The 18022-nt window shown below is 38.8% G+C and overlaps 1 protein-coding gene across 1 annotated transcript in view; it reads left to right on the forward strand.

The window, feature by feature from the left end:
* The first annotated feature begins 553 nt into the window (after positions 1-553).
* LOC132821543 (lysosomal amino acid transporter 1 homolog) overlaps positions 554-18022 on the forward strand; it is a 35453-nt gene continuing 17984 nt past the window's right edge. The window contains exons 1-3 of the mRNA XM_060834171.1: positions 554-848; positions 9444-9573; positions 14655-14763. Coding sequence (XP_060690154.1) covers positions 658-848; positions 9444-9573; positions 14655-14763 — 430 coding nt within the window. The 5' untranslated portion in view covers positions 554-657. The remainder of the gene's footprint in view (positions 849-9443; positions 9574-14654; positions 14764-18022) is intronic.

Below are 18022 nucleotides of genomic sequence, written 5' to 3' on the forward strand. Positions count from 1 at the left end.
ATTGTAGAATTAGAGTGCTTTTTGTCAGTCCAGACTTGATGAATTGAAAGCCCTCATCTGTACTCTGTGATTCAACAATTCAGTGTTAGGCAAATAGAAATGCAGTGTTTCCAGTGACAGATGGTGTAAAATTATACAATTTAATATAAGACAAATAAGAAATTGCAGTGAAGGAATATTTTTAGACACAGTATTGAGGTGCTCTGGAGCCTACAATCAAAGTTATTGAATGAGTCAGCTGTGAGAAGGAAAGCAATATCAGAACATAGCAGTTATAAAGGAGTCAACCACATTAGAGTGAAAAATAAACATTTAAGTACAGACTAGTTGGGCCAATGTCCATTTTGTTATTGCTGTCTATGTAATTTTAAATTCTTCGCGAGGGGCTTTTAAACATTGGTGTTCATATCTGTGAGGTTAAACATCCTTTTCTGAATTTATGATGATTTTTCATGGAAATGATTCAAGTCCAAGTTAAATTTTAGATCTGAACTAATGCAAAGGCATTTTTTACAGGGTGACTCATGTTGAAACTGCAACAGGATCTGTTCAGCTGATAAGATCTCAGTGACTAACTATAAAGAAACAAGTTCCTCGAGCAAGGTTCAGGTTAAGGATAGTGCAGTCACCTATCTCCAGTTTACCAGTGTTTGTAGCATGAGAGTTTTACTCCAATTTTCAAGGAATTACCATGAATCCAATGTCACTGTGGGAAAGAATGGTATGTTATGCGGAAATGAAAGTTGGATATCTTCTGTGATGGAAGAATGTGTGCAGAATCTTTGGGAACTCTGGAGTGCAGTTCTTGGACTTGCCTCGATTTGCTGTTTTCTTTTTGCTTCTTTACCGTAAGTTTTAAAATAAATCCATACTTCTTTTAACCCTGATGTACATTTTTATGATTTCTATTGTGTTGATTTTACCTTGTACTCTAAAACCACGTTAGATTTATTGTACTCTGTGATTTAACTATAAAATTTGAAACATAAATTTCATGGAAAAGTAATCTGATTCGACAGTAACAATGGTTAGTATACAATAATAAATAGTTTCCAAAACAATAAAAGGTACCATGAATCTTGTATGTGCTTTATGCCTGAATGAGTTTTGAAGGATCTGAAAGAGCTTTTACAAATGTACCTCTGAATCGATGTCTGTAATTGTTATTATATGAGTTAAGTATTTTTAATGGTTTAATTATTATGTAATAAGCATTGAGTTAGTTAAGTGTAGTTTGGGCCTTAATTGTCATATAATAACTATGATGTTTACTTAAGTGTAATTTACTTCGTGCACCTTTAGGAATAGATTTTGTGGGATGTCTGGTCCTCAAAAGGTGGGCAACAAATTGCCACCTTAACCCCAGCCTGGTGATGTCAGTGGCATGTACACACATGGAGACTGCCCATGGCCTGTTGTGGACAGCGGGCATCAAGGGTAGCCGGAGCCATTTTCCTATTGTGACTAAAAAATTCCATGCTTAAAACAAAAGAGAAGGCAGAAATTTGTGGGACAAATGGATCTGGAAGTCCTGGTATATGAATCACTAAAAGCTATCTTGCAGGTATGGTGACCTGATTGGGGAAGCAAATAGAGTGTTGGCCTTTAATGCAAAGGGAGGGAAGAATAAAAGCAGGAAAGAGTTGCTCTAACTAGACAGGGTTTGAACTAATTGCATCTGGAGTGCTGTGTACAGTTTGATCTCCTTACGAAAGGAAGGTATGTGGAAGCAGTTCAGGGAATGTTCATTATGCTGATTCCTGAAATAATGCGGAGTTCGATGATGCAAGGTGGACTAGATTGGCCCTACACTCATAGAGGTTTAGAAGAATGAGAAGCAATTTTATTGAAACACAGCTGATTCTGAGGGCTTGTCAGAATAGTTGCTGGGATGATATCTTCTTCCCGTGTGGAGAATTCTGGAGCTTGGGAGCTGGGCACTGTTTGAAAATAGGGGCATCCTATTTTCAAAGATGGAAATGAAGAACAATATTCCCTGAGAGTCAGTAGACTTTAGAATTCTCCTACCCTGAGAGCAGTGGCGGCTGCAACATTGAATATATTCAAGGCTAAGTGAGACAAGCTTTTGATTGACAAGAAAGTTGAGAGTTAAGGGGGACAGTGAAGAAGATGGAGTGAAGTCACAGTCATATCGAAGATTTTATCAAATTTTGGAGTCGGCTGAAGGAGCCAAATGGCCTATTGCTGCTCCTGTTTCTTATGATCCTTTTGTGCTGTATTTCAGTGTAGCTCTGTAAGCACGAGGCACAATACTTAATCTTTTATTTAGATACTTAACAACTTTCAGGATTATGCATTGACATCAACAATCTCAGAATGTAACTTCTTCCATCAATTTGTCTTGCTTTATTTGCAGGTTGATTTTTATTGCCTTTTCTTTCTGTGCTATCAGATGGTTACAGTTCATCCTTCTGCCTTTCACACCTCCACAGATACTTTGTTTCCTTCTTTCATTTCATTACAACTCCCTTTGACCTTGTAACACCAATTCTAACATTATTTAATCTCTTCTCTTTTCCAACAATTTTCCTATTTCTGATTGAAGTTCCCAGACTTGCATGTGTGTGAAGCAGCTGTAAATAGTGATACAAGAGTTATTATCAACAACTACTACCTCCGATAAGAGATCTTTATTATGCCCTCTGATATCTAAATCTATTTTAACTCTATTGCCATCCAGTTCCTGTGATTTGCAGAGCCCTCTACCCACAAGTTACATTGTTCTCCTGGATCAATTAGAATACTGAAACAGTGAATCAAAGGCACACAATTGCATTGGATAACAACTTTTCCGGGAACCTAATAGTCACAAGCATGCAACTCAGACAAGTAAATCTTTTGGATACTCAAAAGCTGACATTGAGTTGTTGTATGAGTCAGTCAGAATCCGACAGGTTAAAGAACGTGACAAGATAAGCTTTGCCCATCAGAATATAAAGGACTGGTCAAGGAAGGAACAGACCAGCCTATTAGGATTGATTTAGCTCAGTTGGCTGGGCAACTAGTTTCTGAGACAGTGTGATGCCAACAACTGAGTTCAATTCCCACATCAGCTGAGGCTACCATAAAGGATTTTCCTGCTCAACCTCTCCCTTCACCTCAGACATAGTGAACCTCAGTTGAAACCACCGCCAAATGTTTCTCTCTAATGAGAGTACAGTCCTAGATCTGGTAGGAATATGGCAACGGATGTAGTAAGCTCAGTTGACTGGATGGCTGGTTTGTAATGCAGAGTAATACTAACCGTGTGTGGGTTCAATTCCTGCACTAGCTGAGGTTCCCATGAAGAACTCCCCTTCTTGATCTCTCCTCTCACCTGAGGCGGAGTGACTCTCCAGTTAAACCACCACCAGTTGTCTTTCTCTCTCTCTCTCTCTCTCTCTGTGATGAAATGTTGGACTATGGTGACTTTATCAGTTCTCCCATCTCCAGTGTATGCTTCAGTAATTGTTCTCCCTTCAAGCAGCATATTGTTAAAATAAATTCAGTTTTAAGTTAGGCCTGATTGTCTCTTGTGATATGGTTGTGTACCTTAGCTCCTAAGGAATATTTAATAAATCTATGTCTTGTTCATTAGGAATGAGCCTTACTACCAAAGAGTTTGTGTGGTCATCCTTCCCCATTTATTATCAGTAGCTCGGGCTGATATCAGCAGGAAGGATTGATGGAAATAAATCCAGACAAGGCATCACAGATGGTTTCAGCAGGAGGTTCATGTCCAGTGCTGGCCCTGTTGATACCATGTTTTGAAGACCAGCAGCAATGTATGTCCCATGTATGCCACAGAAGTGCATAGAATTGGCAAATTGTGATGCCCATCAGTGTCTGATGGTGATTCAGCACTCTCTTCCTACTTTGGCCCTGTCTGGTCCAGTTAATGTCCTCCTTTTAACCATGTGCAGCTTACCATATTTCAGCTGCATCAAGAGCACACTCCCATCCCATTCCTGTCCCATCCACCTCTCCCACCAGCACTATTTAACAGCATCACCTATCTACTTTTATTAGACCTTTGACTACATTGCTGTACCTCGAGTTGCTTGCAATATTGTGTCATTGGAGAAGTTGGCAAAAGCTCTTTCAGTTAATAGGGGGTAGTACTGTATCTTTGGAAGACCTTTGACCTCTGAGTGGCACTATTTGCTCCTTACGTTGTGGCTCTAGTTACAGTTCCTATCACGCTGCAACATCACAAGGAGACAGAGCAGAGGCAGCAAGGCAAAGAAGGCCTTTGTAGCAGGAGAAGAAGGGAGAATGCATCTGACATATCATTACTCAGGATAGGATGTCAGCGAGTAGCTTATCAGTCTCTACTCCCCTAAAAAGAAAACATAAGGCTATCATTGCTCCATATTGCCCATCCCATAATACAAATAGCAATGGTGAAGTGAAAGCTTTGAGCTACCTTTTGCAGCATTCAACACACAAAGTTATAATGAAATTATCCAGTCAAACTAACTCAGACAGATTTTGTTTAAATAACCCGAGGTGATGATGAGTGTACTATAATGAGCATTACTGTCCTGTTGGGCAAAGAAGTACAAAGTCAGAAAGGATTTCACTTCTAATTTTCACTGAGCCTCGACTGACATTGTTTACATTGAATGGAGAAACAATTGGGTTTGGTTTAAAGGTTTCTTTGATTTAGCGGTTTCCTGACCTTCAGTGTACAAGCTGGCATTGAAGACCAATCATGCAGTGAAGCGTCAGGCTACCAGTGTAGGTGGAGCTGTACTGCAGCCTGAATTGTAACCTTCAGAAAAGGAGAGCATCAAAGGGAATGGAAACAAAAATGGAAAAAAGATCAAACTTTTGGCTCAAGGAATTTTGTGTTACAGATCTCAAGAATATTCAAAACGACTAATGTCGTGAAAGAGAGCTTTTAGAAAAACACTGCATATAGTTCTTAACATAAAGTTTACTGACAAGGTTATCACCAAAACATCAGTTTGCTTAACTTGTTTCAAAGACAGATGGTAGTGCTATCATTAGAGCAGATACAAAATATTTCAAAGTTTAGTATTACGGCTGAGTCATGAAGTAAGATCTCTCTGTCCATGCCACCTAACTCTGTGACCTTGTTCTGAAAGTGTATGTGATGCTCTTTACCTTTTATTTTTAACAGTGCTGACATTATTGTTATGTTATTCTTATATGTGAAGTAATGATATTTACTTCACATGTTGTCATGTTACTTCTTTGTGTTCAATGCTTGTTTAAATGTCAAATGTCTTGCAAAAGATTTTGCAACTGTGCAAACTCACCTTTGTGCCTTGGAATATGTTTTACTTTTTGTATATTTTAGTTCTGTTACTATTTGTGGGAGCTTGGTATGTATGTTTTTTTTCATTTATTAGTGGGATATGGTTTCACTGGTTAGATCAGCAGTTAATGCCCAGCCTTAGTTGCCCTCAAGAAAGTAATGATGAACTGCCATCTTGAACTACTGCAATCCATGCGGAATAAGTTGATGCACAATGCCACTAGGGAGTGAATTCCATGAATTGTAACTTATGAAAGACTTGTTCTTATGAGCTGTGAAAAGAGACTTTTTAAAATATGAATTTAATGTACAAGTAGTGCAGCAAATTCAAATCAAGTAACTTGAACACTTTTTAAAATCTTTTTTGTTCCGGGAAGATGAGAAATATACAAATTGTATTGTGTAGATACCAGCTTTTGTCATAAATGCTTATCTCTGTTTATATTGATTGCTCCCTTTGCTGATTTGAATTTCCCATCACCAGAGAGGGTCAGAATAATTAATTATAATCCTGTTCAAGACATAGCATACAAGTCATAGTTTAAGTCACCTTCTATCAACTACTTCACCAGAACAGCTGTTCCTCATTCCATCACAGACAGACATAGCTGTCACTCTGATGGATTTATCTGATTAATCAGACAGCGTTGTGGCCAAATCTGACGCTATTGTCAGTGTATTCTTGAATATCAAATCTCTAGCCTTTTGAAATATATTTGCTTTGTCCTGAAGTTGGAAGAGTCTGTACCAAGTTAAATTTGATTCAAACGTTGCTTCCAGAAGTAATGCAGACCCAGAATAATGTATCAATGATGATACCCAAGTTCAAACAATGTATCAGTTTATTTACGTCAGAACAATGAGCCAGAACTCCAACTTATTTAAAGCTTGTGTGTGCCATTTCACCTGACATTGGAATGTGGTGTTGCTGCAAGTTGTGTCTACTATCTACCTGTTATCTCCCTGAGAAGGTGCTGATGGTCTATCTCTTTAAACTCCTCAGTTCTTGGAGTGATAGTGCTCCCACAGTGATATTAGGTTGGGACTTCCAAAATATTGTGATAATCTCAATTAATTAACGAGTACTGAGTCAAATCAATATCATTGAAAAATACTATTCTACATATAAATAACTGGACCCAAGAAAATTCTAATTTTTAGGTTATGGCAAGCTTAGAAACATAGAATGTAGAAGCAGGTTTGAAGGGCCGATCATCCAACTCAATAGGCCGTTCCTAATTTTTCCCTATATTCTTTGATCTTTAGCCCCAACTCTCTTTGAAATCACAGAATATTTTGGTCTCAACTACTTTATGTGGCAGAGAATTCCACAGGTTCACCAGTCTCCATTTGAAGAAATTTCTCCACATCTCAGTCCTAAATGGTTTACCCCCCAAACCCTTAGACTGCAATCTGTGGTTTTGTACTCCTTGTCCCCGCCCCCGCACCAATCGGGAACATTCTTCCTGCATCTACCTCATCTAGTCCTGTTCAAGTTCTAATGATTTCTACGAGATTCCCCGTCATTCTTCTAAACTCCAGGGAATATAATCTTAACCGATTCAACTTCTCCTCATCCATCAGTCCTACCAACCCAGGAGTTAGACTGGTAAACTGTTGTTATATTCCCTTAAGAGCAACATGATCCTTCCTCAGCTATACACCCTTCTTGAGATCCACACTCGCACACATTCACTCCCCCCAACTCGTACCTCCACACCCATATGTTCACACGCACACCACACGGACACCCCCACACTCTCTTAATGGTCCCCATTCATAGGAGCTGCTGAGATGATTCTTGTGTTGCACAGAACCTTGCTTCATGGTCTTCTTTCTCCAGAAGCTTTCACTTGTTTGCAGGAGGCAGAGGTTAACAGGTTCACATTTAAGAATGTCCCCGAATTCTGAATTTAAAGTCTTAGCTTACAGCCATTGCTGAAGTTAAATTAAACTGATTTTCTTCGGGCATAACCAGCTTTTTTGCAGCACAGAACAGAGACACCTCTATTCTGGGCTAGATGAGATTTGATATCCTTTCCCTATCTTGTTTGCAGCCTCAAGCTGTTTTGCTACCTGGGATCCAATCACATAGTTGTTGACAGGCAGAAGAAATTTGTTGATAACTCATCAGTAATTCACAGACCAATTGGCAATTTGCTGCTGACTGAATCTCCACTTATACTCCCTTGGCTCCATATCGTCTGCAGCGTTCTCTTACTACTGCTTGAACAAACAGTTGTGTAAACAGTACTTACAATGAGTTCCAAAATGTTAATCACTGGACCCAAAATGTTAACTCTGTCTTCCCTCCAGAGATACTGCCAGACCAGAGTTTCTCCAGCAATTTTTGCTTTTCCTTCAATAAGTGTCTGGATACACGCTTTCAGTAACCCATCAGCAATCCTTATTTTAAAGCAGTCCTTTTCTCTTTTTAGTCCACAATCAAAATACAGGAAAAATGAAAAGATATGTTCTTTACATAATGGACTGCCTAATTGGGATTTAGTTCTGACTGCTCCTTGGATGCTGCTTGAACTGCTGTGCTCTTCCAGCACCACTAATCCAGAGTCTGGTTTCCAGCACCTACAGTCATTGTTTTTACCCTTTATTCCAGGCTGTGGTAATATTTTCATTGTCAAGACCATTAAATTCTACCCTTTGACTAATTTTTTGGGGACAGATGGAGAGGCTCTACATATCTGTAGAGGCATCTATTATGTGTCTCTGATCTCAGACCTTGCCATTTTGCAGCGAAGGGAATGAGGTTGAGTTCAAACTTATACATCCATGGTTCACTGAGGTTACTATATTTGCTAAAGTACATTTGCCTGTGTCAGATAAGGTTTTAATCTGTGGGAAGTCCACACAACTTGCAGACTCTATAGCTTTAGGAGAAAGATGAGAGATTTCCTTGGGGAGGCAGAGGACCCTTTTGGAGAGGTGCAATCCATTTTTTTATATCATTCCAGCACACCTTTTGGAGCAGGGATTTAGGTCACAAGATTATGTGGGACATAATTGGGTTGATAGGACTAAAAGGGATCAATTACTGGTGGGCATACATTTAAGGTAAGGAGTGGATGGTTTAAAGAGGATTTAAGGAGAAATTGTTTCACCCAGAGGATGGTTGGTGTTGTGGTTCTGCTCGCCGAGCTGGAAGTTTTTGCTGCAAACGTTTCGTTCCCTGGCTAGGGAACATCATCAGTGCTGTTGGAGCCTCGTGTGAAGCGCTGCTTTGATGTTTCTTCCGGTATTTATATTGGTTTGTTCTTGTGGACCTTACCATCTGAAAGGGTGCTAGAGATGGGAAACATCACAACATTTAAGATGTATTTAGATTGGCATTTGAAATGTCATAGCACACAAGGCTACATGCCAGGAGCTGGGATTAGAATAGGCAGGTCCTTGATAGGCAACATTGTCAATGGTGGGCCAAAGAGCTTGTTTCTGTGCTGCTCTGATATTCTGACCCAAGGATTTTATAACCTATGGGAGAGGTAAGGCGCCTTTGGGATTGTTAAAAGTGAATGTTAATCTGTGTTTTAAAAAAACAATTGCAACAGTTGAGAAATCTGTCACAAGAGCTGTCAAAACTGTGCCAGAATTGAAAACTCCTGACATTTAACTATATCGGGAAAATAACTTGTTGCAGCATTTTTTTAAAAGTGAGATAGCGCTAGCAATTTAATTCTGCCTATTGACATAAGCATGAGGGCTGTCATTACTGAATGAATGCTGCATGAGAGAATTCATAATCTTTCATTATCACAAAGGGGTGACTGTCAGTTTATGGTTTGATTGACCGCTCCAAGTGGTTATAAACTCTTTTAAGATACTTGTTTTTATAAGGGGTTAAGGGACCTTAAATATAATTACTTTTTTCAAGTCAAGTATTGTTTTTAGTAGTGAATTTAACAAAAGATGCAACATTATTTAATTTCATATATGTTTCCTGAATTTTATCCATGATGATTTGGAATGGTAGATATAAGACCAAGGAGTAATGAAACAGTATTGCATACTTCCTTTAAGAAGTCTGTTTATGAGCATTGTCAACAACTTAGCATTGGAAGATTTATATATATTTTTAAAATGTCACACAAAGTTTTATTCTATAAAAATAAAATTGTACTGTGCCAATTTAATTGCTATTTAGGCAAATGTATGTGGCTTACAAGAATGAGAAGGTGGATCACGCGCTGTCAGTGGGATTTCTGCTTTGTTGGGTCTGTGGTGACATTACCAATTTTATTGGCTGCTATTTGACCAATCAGCTGCTTATCCAGGTAAATAAATTTGTGCTATTTGTGAGAACCATAGATATTGCATAGATTTTTAGATTTCCTATTATGCATTTTAAATATGTTAATCATAGAATCCCTATGGAATGGAAGCAGGTATTCCCTACCTGATCCCTATAACCCTGCATTCCCATAGCTAATCCACCTAAGCTATACATCTCTGAACACTACGGGCAATTTAGCATGACGAATCCACCTAATCTCCACATCTTTGGACTGTGGGAGGAAACCGGAGCAACACAATGGCTCAGTGGTTAGCACTGCTGCCTCACAACACCAGGGTCTCAGGTTTGATTCCAGCCTTGGGCAACCGTGTGTGTGGAGTTTGCACATTCTCCCAGTGTCTGTGTGTGTTTCCTCTGGGTGCCCGATTTCTTCCCACATTCCAAAGATGTGCAGGTCTGGTGAATTGGCTGTGCCAAATTGTCCATAGTGTTGGATGCATTAGTCAGCGGGAAATGGGTCTGGTTGGGTTACTCTTTGGAGGGTCAGTGTGGACTTGTTAGGCCGAAGGGCCTGTTTCCACACTGCAGGGAACCTAATCACCCAGAGCAAACTTACGCAGACTCAGGGAGAATATGCAAACCCCACCCAGACTGTATGATTAAAGAATATTCAAGGAGGGGAGACAGTATTCTGATTTTGTTCATTTTCTTCTCAACACACCAAAATGAATCGATGGTAGCTTAGTTCTGCAATTTCAGCAAACTAGCCATAAAATTGAATTAAAATGGTTTTTGCCAATTGGTAAGTAAACTTGCATTGAACAAATCTGATTGCAAGTTTACCATTAATTGTATAAGTCCTGTCCTTGTTCGTTTTACCAAAATACAAGACCGCTCATTTATCCAAATCAAATTCCATTTGTCAAAATGGTTAAAACAAGGGAGGTTTGAAATAAAAACAACTTGCAATCAGATTTGTTCAAAGCAAGTTTACTTACCAATTTAATTATGGCTAGTTTGCTGAAATTGCAGAACTAAGCTACCATCGATTCATTTTGGTGTGTTGAGAAGAAAATGAACAAAATCAGAATACTGTCTCCCCTCCTTGAATATTCTTTAATCATACAGTCTGGGTGGAGTTTGCATATTCTCCCTGAGTCTGCGTAAGTTTGCTCTGGGTGATTAGGTTCCCTGCAGTGTGGAAACAGGCCCTTCGGCCTAACAAGTCCACACTGACCCTCCAAAGAGTAACCCAGCCAGACCCATTTCCCGCTGACTAATGCATCCAACACTATGAACAATTTGGCACGGCCAATTCACCGGACCTGCACATCTTTGTAATGTGGGAAGAAACCGGGGCACCCAGAGGAAACCCACGCAGACACAGGGAAACCCAATTGGTCAGGATCTCTTCGTAATCTTCACTGTCCACTCTGCCACCAAGTTTGGTGTCATCTGCAAGCTTACTAACTGTGCCTCCTAAATTCTCAACCAAATCATTTATATAAATGACAAACAAAAGTAGACCCAGCACCAATCCCTGTGGAACACCACTGGTCACAGGCCTCCAGTCAGAAAACAACCCTCTACCACCATTCTGTTACCTACCCTCAAGCTAATTTTGTGTTAAATTCGCAATTCTTCCCTGAATCTGTTACTAATTGTTCTACCATCCAGACCTTTGTCAAAGGCTTCATGAAAGTGCATGTAAACAACACCTATCACTCTATCCTCATCAATCTTTTTGGTCACTTCCTCAAAATGCTCAATCAGGTTTATGAGACTCCATTTCCCTCCCACAATGCTATGCTGACTATCCTTAATCATTTCTTGCCTCTCCAAATGCATGTAAATCCTATCACTCAGAATCCCCTGCAACAACGTACCCACCACCGATGTCACACTTTCAGGTCTATAGTTCCTAGACTAGCCCTGAAACAGCCTTTCTTAAATTTAGATTAGATTAGATTACTTACAGTATGGAAACAGGCCCTTTGCCCCAACAAATCCACACCGACCCTCCGAAGAGCAACCCACCCAAGCCCATTCCCCTACATTTACTCCTTCACCTAACGCTACGGGCAATTTAGCATGGCCAATTCACCTAACCTGCACATCTTTGCACTGTGGGAGCAAACCGGAGCACCCGGAGGAAACCCATGCAGACACGGGGAGAATGTGCAAACTCCACACAGTTGCCCAAAGCAGGAATTGAACCCAGGTCTCTGGCGCTGTGAGGCAGCAGTGCTAACCACTGTGCCACCAACATTAGCTACCCTCCAATCCTCTGGCACCTCATCTGTGGTTATAGATTATACAAATATTCCTGCTAGGAGCTCCAAAATTTCTTCCCTAACTTTTCATAATGTCCTAGGATTTGATCATGTCCCTGGAAATTTATCCACCTTCATGTTTTCCATGACCTCCAGCACTTCTGCTTCTGTTCTGTAAACTGTTTTCAAAACATCAATATTTATTTCTATGAATTCTCTAGCCTCCATTTCTCCACAGTAAAACCTTATGCAAAATATTCATTTAGGATCTCTCCCATCTCCTGAGGTTCAACACATAGCTACCTCATTGATCTTTAAGGCCCCTATTCTCTACATAGTTGCTCTTTTGCTTTTAATGTACTTATAAAATTTCTTTGGCTTAGCCTTGGCAGATAAGGATAAGGATCTCACGTATCCCATTTTTGCCCTCCTGATTTTCCTCTTAAGAATGCCCCTACACCCTTTATAATCTTCAAGAGATTTGTTTGATCCCAGTTGTCTAGGTCTAATGTATGACTTTTTCTTCTTCTTGACCAGAACCTCAATATCTTTATTCATCCATTATTCTCTACTCTTACAGCCTTACTCTTCAGTCTAACAGGAACATAATGCCTCTGAACTCTCGTTATCACACTTTTGAAAGCCTCCAACTTGTCAGTTATCCCTTTACCTGTGAACAGTCTACTCCAAACAACTTTTGAAGATTCCTTTCTCATACCGTTAACATTTGTCTTACTCCAATTAAGAGTGTTAATGGCCTATCCATTTCTATAACTATTTTAAAACTAATAGAATTCTGATCATTAGTCCTAAAGTGATCCCAAAGTAACACTTCAGTCTCTTGCACTGCCTTGTTTCCCTTGAGGTCAAGTTTTGCTCCTTCTCTAGTAGGTATATTTAAGTATGAAAATTATCTTGAATTATCCAGTCCTATGTTTCCATGTACACCCTGAGTTCATCAGCCCTACATGCAAGACACCTTGCATTGAAAAAAATGTAGTTACCTCGTTCACTGACTTCCTCTCTGTTTTTACTAATTAATGTGTTCTTTTTTGATTCAGAACCATCCTCAGCTGCCTTTGTATTTTCACTGTTAATTAGGATCTCCCTTCCCCACCCACTAGTTTACAAGCTCCCAAAATCGAACTAACAAATCTCCCCTCCAGGATATTGGCCTCTTTCTGTTTGAGGTGAAGCCCATCCCTTTTGAGCAGGCCTTTTCAGTCCCAGAAGAGATTCCAATGATCTAAAAATCTGAATCCTTGCACGTTGCACCATCTCTTCAGCTATTGATTTATCTACTCTGTCTTTTTATTCCTACTCTTATTGGACTGTGATGCTAGGAGTAACCAGAGATTACTACCTTTTTGAGGTTCTGCTTTTTAACCCACTACCTGTATTCAATCTGCAAAGCCTCAACTTACACATTTTACCAATGTGTACAACCACTTCTGGCTTCTCACTATAACATTTGACAACATGCTTCAATTGTTTTGAGACATCCTTGACTCTAGCACCTGGAAGGCGATGTATTATCCTGGTTTCATGGTCATGGCTGCAAAATCTCCTGTCTGTGCCCAATCAGGAGAGTCCACTATCACAATTATTCTTTGAAATCTTGACAAATACTGCTTAACATAAGATTCATTCTTAGTGATCAAGATCTGACTGCCATTTGTACTTTCCTCAGAGAAACTATCTGCTTCAACAGTACCCAAAGCAGAAAGAGGAATAGCCACAGGAGATGTCTGAACAACATTCTTATTTTTCCTGACAGCCACCCATCTATCTGACTGACCCTGCAGTGAAACCATCTCTCTAAATCTACTAACCATCACACCCTGTGTCTCCTGTATGCCCTCAGTGACATTAAACCTCTAAAGAAAAAGCTCTTAAAAAAACCTTAGATATTAAAAAAAATACACTTCCTTACCCACAGACTTTAATATTAACCAATAAAAGAGAAAACAAAATCAAATTATAAAATTTTTTTTAAAAAAAGCACACAGCCTCCTCTTCAAATCTTCTATCAAACAGCTTTCAAATGTCTGGGTCTGAGAAAAGAAATACTGATCCCTGTCGTTAATCAAGCAGCTACAACGGCATTTTTTTCCCACATATTTTTGAACTATTAAAGTTGCACCAAAAAACAACTCTCTCCAGAGCCACCAACACTTGGCAAACACGTGGACAGGCCTCTCCCATAAACTCCTTATGAAAAGCAATTAGTTCTTTTTTTTTCTTTGCAAGATATTTTGGACTATAAAAGTTCCAAAAATAATTTTAAATGAAAAGTTTTTGCTCCCATTACATAAAAAAACCAGGGCAAATGACCAATTTTCCTTCTGAAGGAATAATCTCGTGTCTTATTCCTAGTAATTATCTGGTCACTGCTCAAGAGCAATGACAGAACATCTTAGCTAACTATTGCAACTGAGAAACTGTGAAAAACTCAATCTTAAATGGCTGGAGAAATCATTAAATATATTAACACTATTCAAATAAGAGATCCAGCAGTGAAACACAAAATACAGCTATATTCAAGATAGAATACCTCAATGCTTACATTCTAAACTTACAATAGATCCTTGATGCTGACAAAGATTGATGAAATTTCAGAAAATATAATACTTCATATGCTATGCATCATATTATAAGCATGTTTAAATATGGTGAGCTAAAACCACAAACTTTCTTTTTGTAATGCTCGCTTACATTACGTGATAGCATAATGAGTTATATAGTGGTAATGGATGTTCTAATTTCACTTTCTACAACTTATTTACATATGGACCCTTCTACTGGGAATTTGTAACAATTAACTTATAATGTGTTGTTTTCATTACAGATTGTTACAGCTAATTTTTATGTTACCCTTGACAATATGATGATCTCACAATTTGTCTATTATAAGCTGAAGAATAGGAAAGGCAGAAGCAAGCAATATTTTATTCGGTGTAAGTCTTATTATTTGGGTTCATATTTTTTAACTTACTTAAATAGGTATTTGTTGCATCTTTTTCCAACAATGTAGGCAGCTTTTGTGGATAGTGTTTCTGTTTGAATGCAAATGCCAATTCCAGATGGAATTTTAAATAACGTCCTCTCCCTTCTGAGTTACTGGTTCTTGGCATATCGCCAAGTGCAAAATCTGCCATGCGAAGTAATTGGACATTTAACTTTATAGAAACCTCAGTGTGTGTAAAAGAGGCAACTTGATGAAGTTTGGGTTAAAACCATTGAAAGTAAATTTATCATATAAGATATTTCTAACCAATGTCAATCCACCTCTGAGTAATCTGAAAATGCTGAAATATGAACAGATGAATGAGGAACAGGAGCAGGTCCTATGTCCCCTCAAGCTCCCTTCACTATTCAATAAGATTATGGTTGATCTGATTTCTCCACGTTCCCACCTATCCCCATAACTTTTCACATTCTTGTTTATCAAGGATGCATCAGAAGGCCTCTACATCACAAGTGGCCTCTTGCCGTTATTATTTCTCATCTCCACATAAACTGAACCTACGCCCTCATTTCCAGAACATAGTTCATCTCTTTCTATTGTGCTAGGACTATTGCTAATTAACAGAGCCACCCTTCGTGTTTTCCTAGCTTCCCATTCTTCATAAATGTCCTGTACCCTTCAATACTCAAGACCCAATCTAAGTTACTCTGTAGCCATGTCTGTGTAATGGGTATCAGATCATACTTATTTTTATTTAGATGACAAAGATATTGGAACACTGGAGGAAAGACAGAAATGAGTTACAAAGATGCAATCAAAATTGAAAGGATCACAGTGGATTGAGCAAAGGCTATTATAACATAAGAAATGGGAGCACAGAAAAATGCTACTGGGCCCATTGTTACTGAGCCAATCTTTGAAAAACAACTATCAAATTAATTCAACTATTTGCTTCTCTTCTATAGCTCTGCAAAATGTTCCCCTTTGTACATCTAACTCCCTTACAAAAGTAATGATTGAATCTGACTAGGTCTGTACTCGTTTGAGTTTAGAAGTTTGGAGAGCGATCCCATTGAAACATATAAGGCTTTGATGGGCTAGAGAGACTGGAGGCAGGAAGGAAGTTTCCCCTGACTGAGGCCCGGAGAACAAGGGATTGCAGTCTCAGGATAGGCAGCAATCCATTTTGGACATAAAGGAGGAATTTCTTTGCTCAGAGAGTGGTCAATTTGTGAAGTTCTCCAACACAGAAGGCTGTGGAGTTGAAGTGGCTAAATATGTTTAAGAAATAAATAGATTTCAAGAAGGACGGGGAGAAAAAAAGAGTATGGCATTGTAATAGAAGATCAGCCGTTGATCATGTTGAATGGAGCTGGCTTCATGGGCTGATTGGCCTTCGCATGTTCCTAGTTTCTATGACCCCTGGAGGAATTGCATTCCAGAAAGAAGGAAACTTTTCTCAAATCTGCTGTGTTTTTTTTCAGTTGTCTTCAGTTTGTGTATCAGTCACCGAAACACCAAGTTCTCATAATTTACTTGCTCAAATTCCCTCAGTTAGTAGTTTCATTCAGATTTAGGAGTTACTTTAAGAGAAGGCTAAAAATGAATCTGATAAATGTCTTCAAAATAATCAAAGAGTTTGATGGGCTGAATGTAATAAAGGATTTCCATGCTTTGGTGAGTCCAAGACAAGATGCATAAATATATGATAAGTACAATTACGACATAGGGTAAACCCCGCTGCTAATTTAAAACCCGCAACACAGAAAAAATTTGTCCCGTGCGGTAATCTGTGAAAATTCGAGAGGTCAAGAACTATTTAAAGTAAAAATTAACAACTTTTATTTCTTAAAATATAACAGAGAATGATTAACTAACAATTATTTACAACTCCTTCCTCTATCTTTTACCTTCCCCTTCTAAAATACTAGTCTGATAAAATCCTCAATTAAGATTTACAAAACAAAACTTCTTATCTCAAAACCAGGCAGCATTCAGTTTTCTCTGAATTCCTGTCTTCTTTTCTTCTTCTCAGGGATTCTGTTTCACAGGTCACTGATCGATAATGGTATCTTTAAGAGAGCTATTTGTTAGGCTGTCTTTACATGCTAGTAGCTTGTCAGTTCTCCTCTTAACAGTTCAATTTTCCCCGGTCTTATACACCCAAAGCATCGGATTGTGCCATTGGCTTTTAAGATTGTCAGTATACTAAATTCAAACTGGATTAGAGTTTGGTATTTGTTGGAGTTAATTTTAAACTGATTGGCCTAATTCAAATCTGTTTTGTTGTTTCCAGGCAACCCAGCTAATCTAGCTTTCGATCCAGTGTTACATTGTTTCTTATTGAGAACACATGGTACTGTCACTGCTAGCTTTTAACTCTCTTTAAGGTACAGTACACCCACATCCTCATAACAGTACCAACAAATAAAGTAAAAAACAACAAAATAATTTCTCTGTGTAGGGAGAATTGGGAGATCCCCACTACCTGGAATTATTTAAAATAGCATTCGTGCATTTAGAGTTGACGCATAATAAGGGAGAAGTGAATTGAGAGTTTGAAAGGCAGGATGGAAGAGGTGATTGGAGTGGGCATAAGTTTTATAAGGATGTAAAACGTAGGCGATTCAGCCCCTCAATCTTCTCCTGCTGTTCAACAAGATCATTGCTGATCTGTTCCAGTTCTCAACTCCACTTCCATTCTAGCTCATTACAGCTCTTAGTTTTTTGAAGTATTCAGAAATTATCTCCTTCCTCTTTAAATCCTTTCAGTGATCTAGCTTCCACAATACTCTGAGGTAAAGAATTCACCATCTTCTGGAAGAATAGATCCCCTTACATCTCACTTTCAAATGGGTGTCCCCTTATTCTGTCACTATATCCCTTAGTTCAAGATCCCTCTACTTGTGGAAAATCTTCTCAATGTCTACCCTGTCAAGTCACTCAGAATCTTGTATGTTTCAATAAGGTCATTCTTCTAAACTCTGATGAATAAAGGCCTAACTTGTTTAGCCTTTCTTGATAAATTAATCCCTTCATCCCAGGAATCAACCTAGTGAACCTCTTTTGAACCTCCTCCAATCCGTTCTTAAATAGACAGACCAAAATTGTACACAGAATTGCATCTGGCCTTACCAACAGCCAGTACAATTAATTCACATGGAGCACAGATGCAACACAAACAAGGTGTTGAACAGCATATGTTTCATGTAGTTCAATGTACTGAACCTTTGCTTTCTTTGCACTTT

This window comes from Hemiscyllium ocellatum, chromosome 13 (assembly GCF_020745735.1).
Source record: "Hemiscyllium ocellatum isolate sHemOce1 chromosome 13, sHemOce1.pat.X.cur, whole genome shotgun sequence".
In the NCBI taxonomy this organism is placed as follows: domain Eukaryota; kingdom Metazoa; phylum Chordata; class Chondrichthyes; order Orectolobiformes; family Hemiscylliidae; genus Hemiscyllium; species Hemiscyllium ocellatum.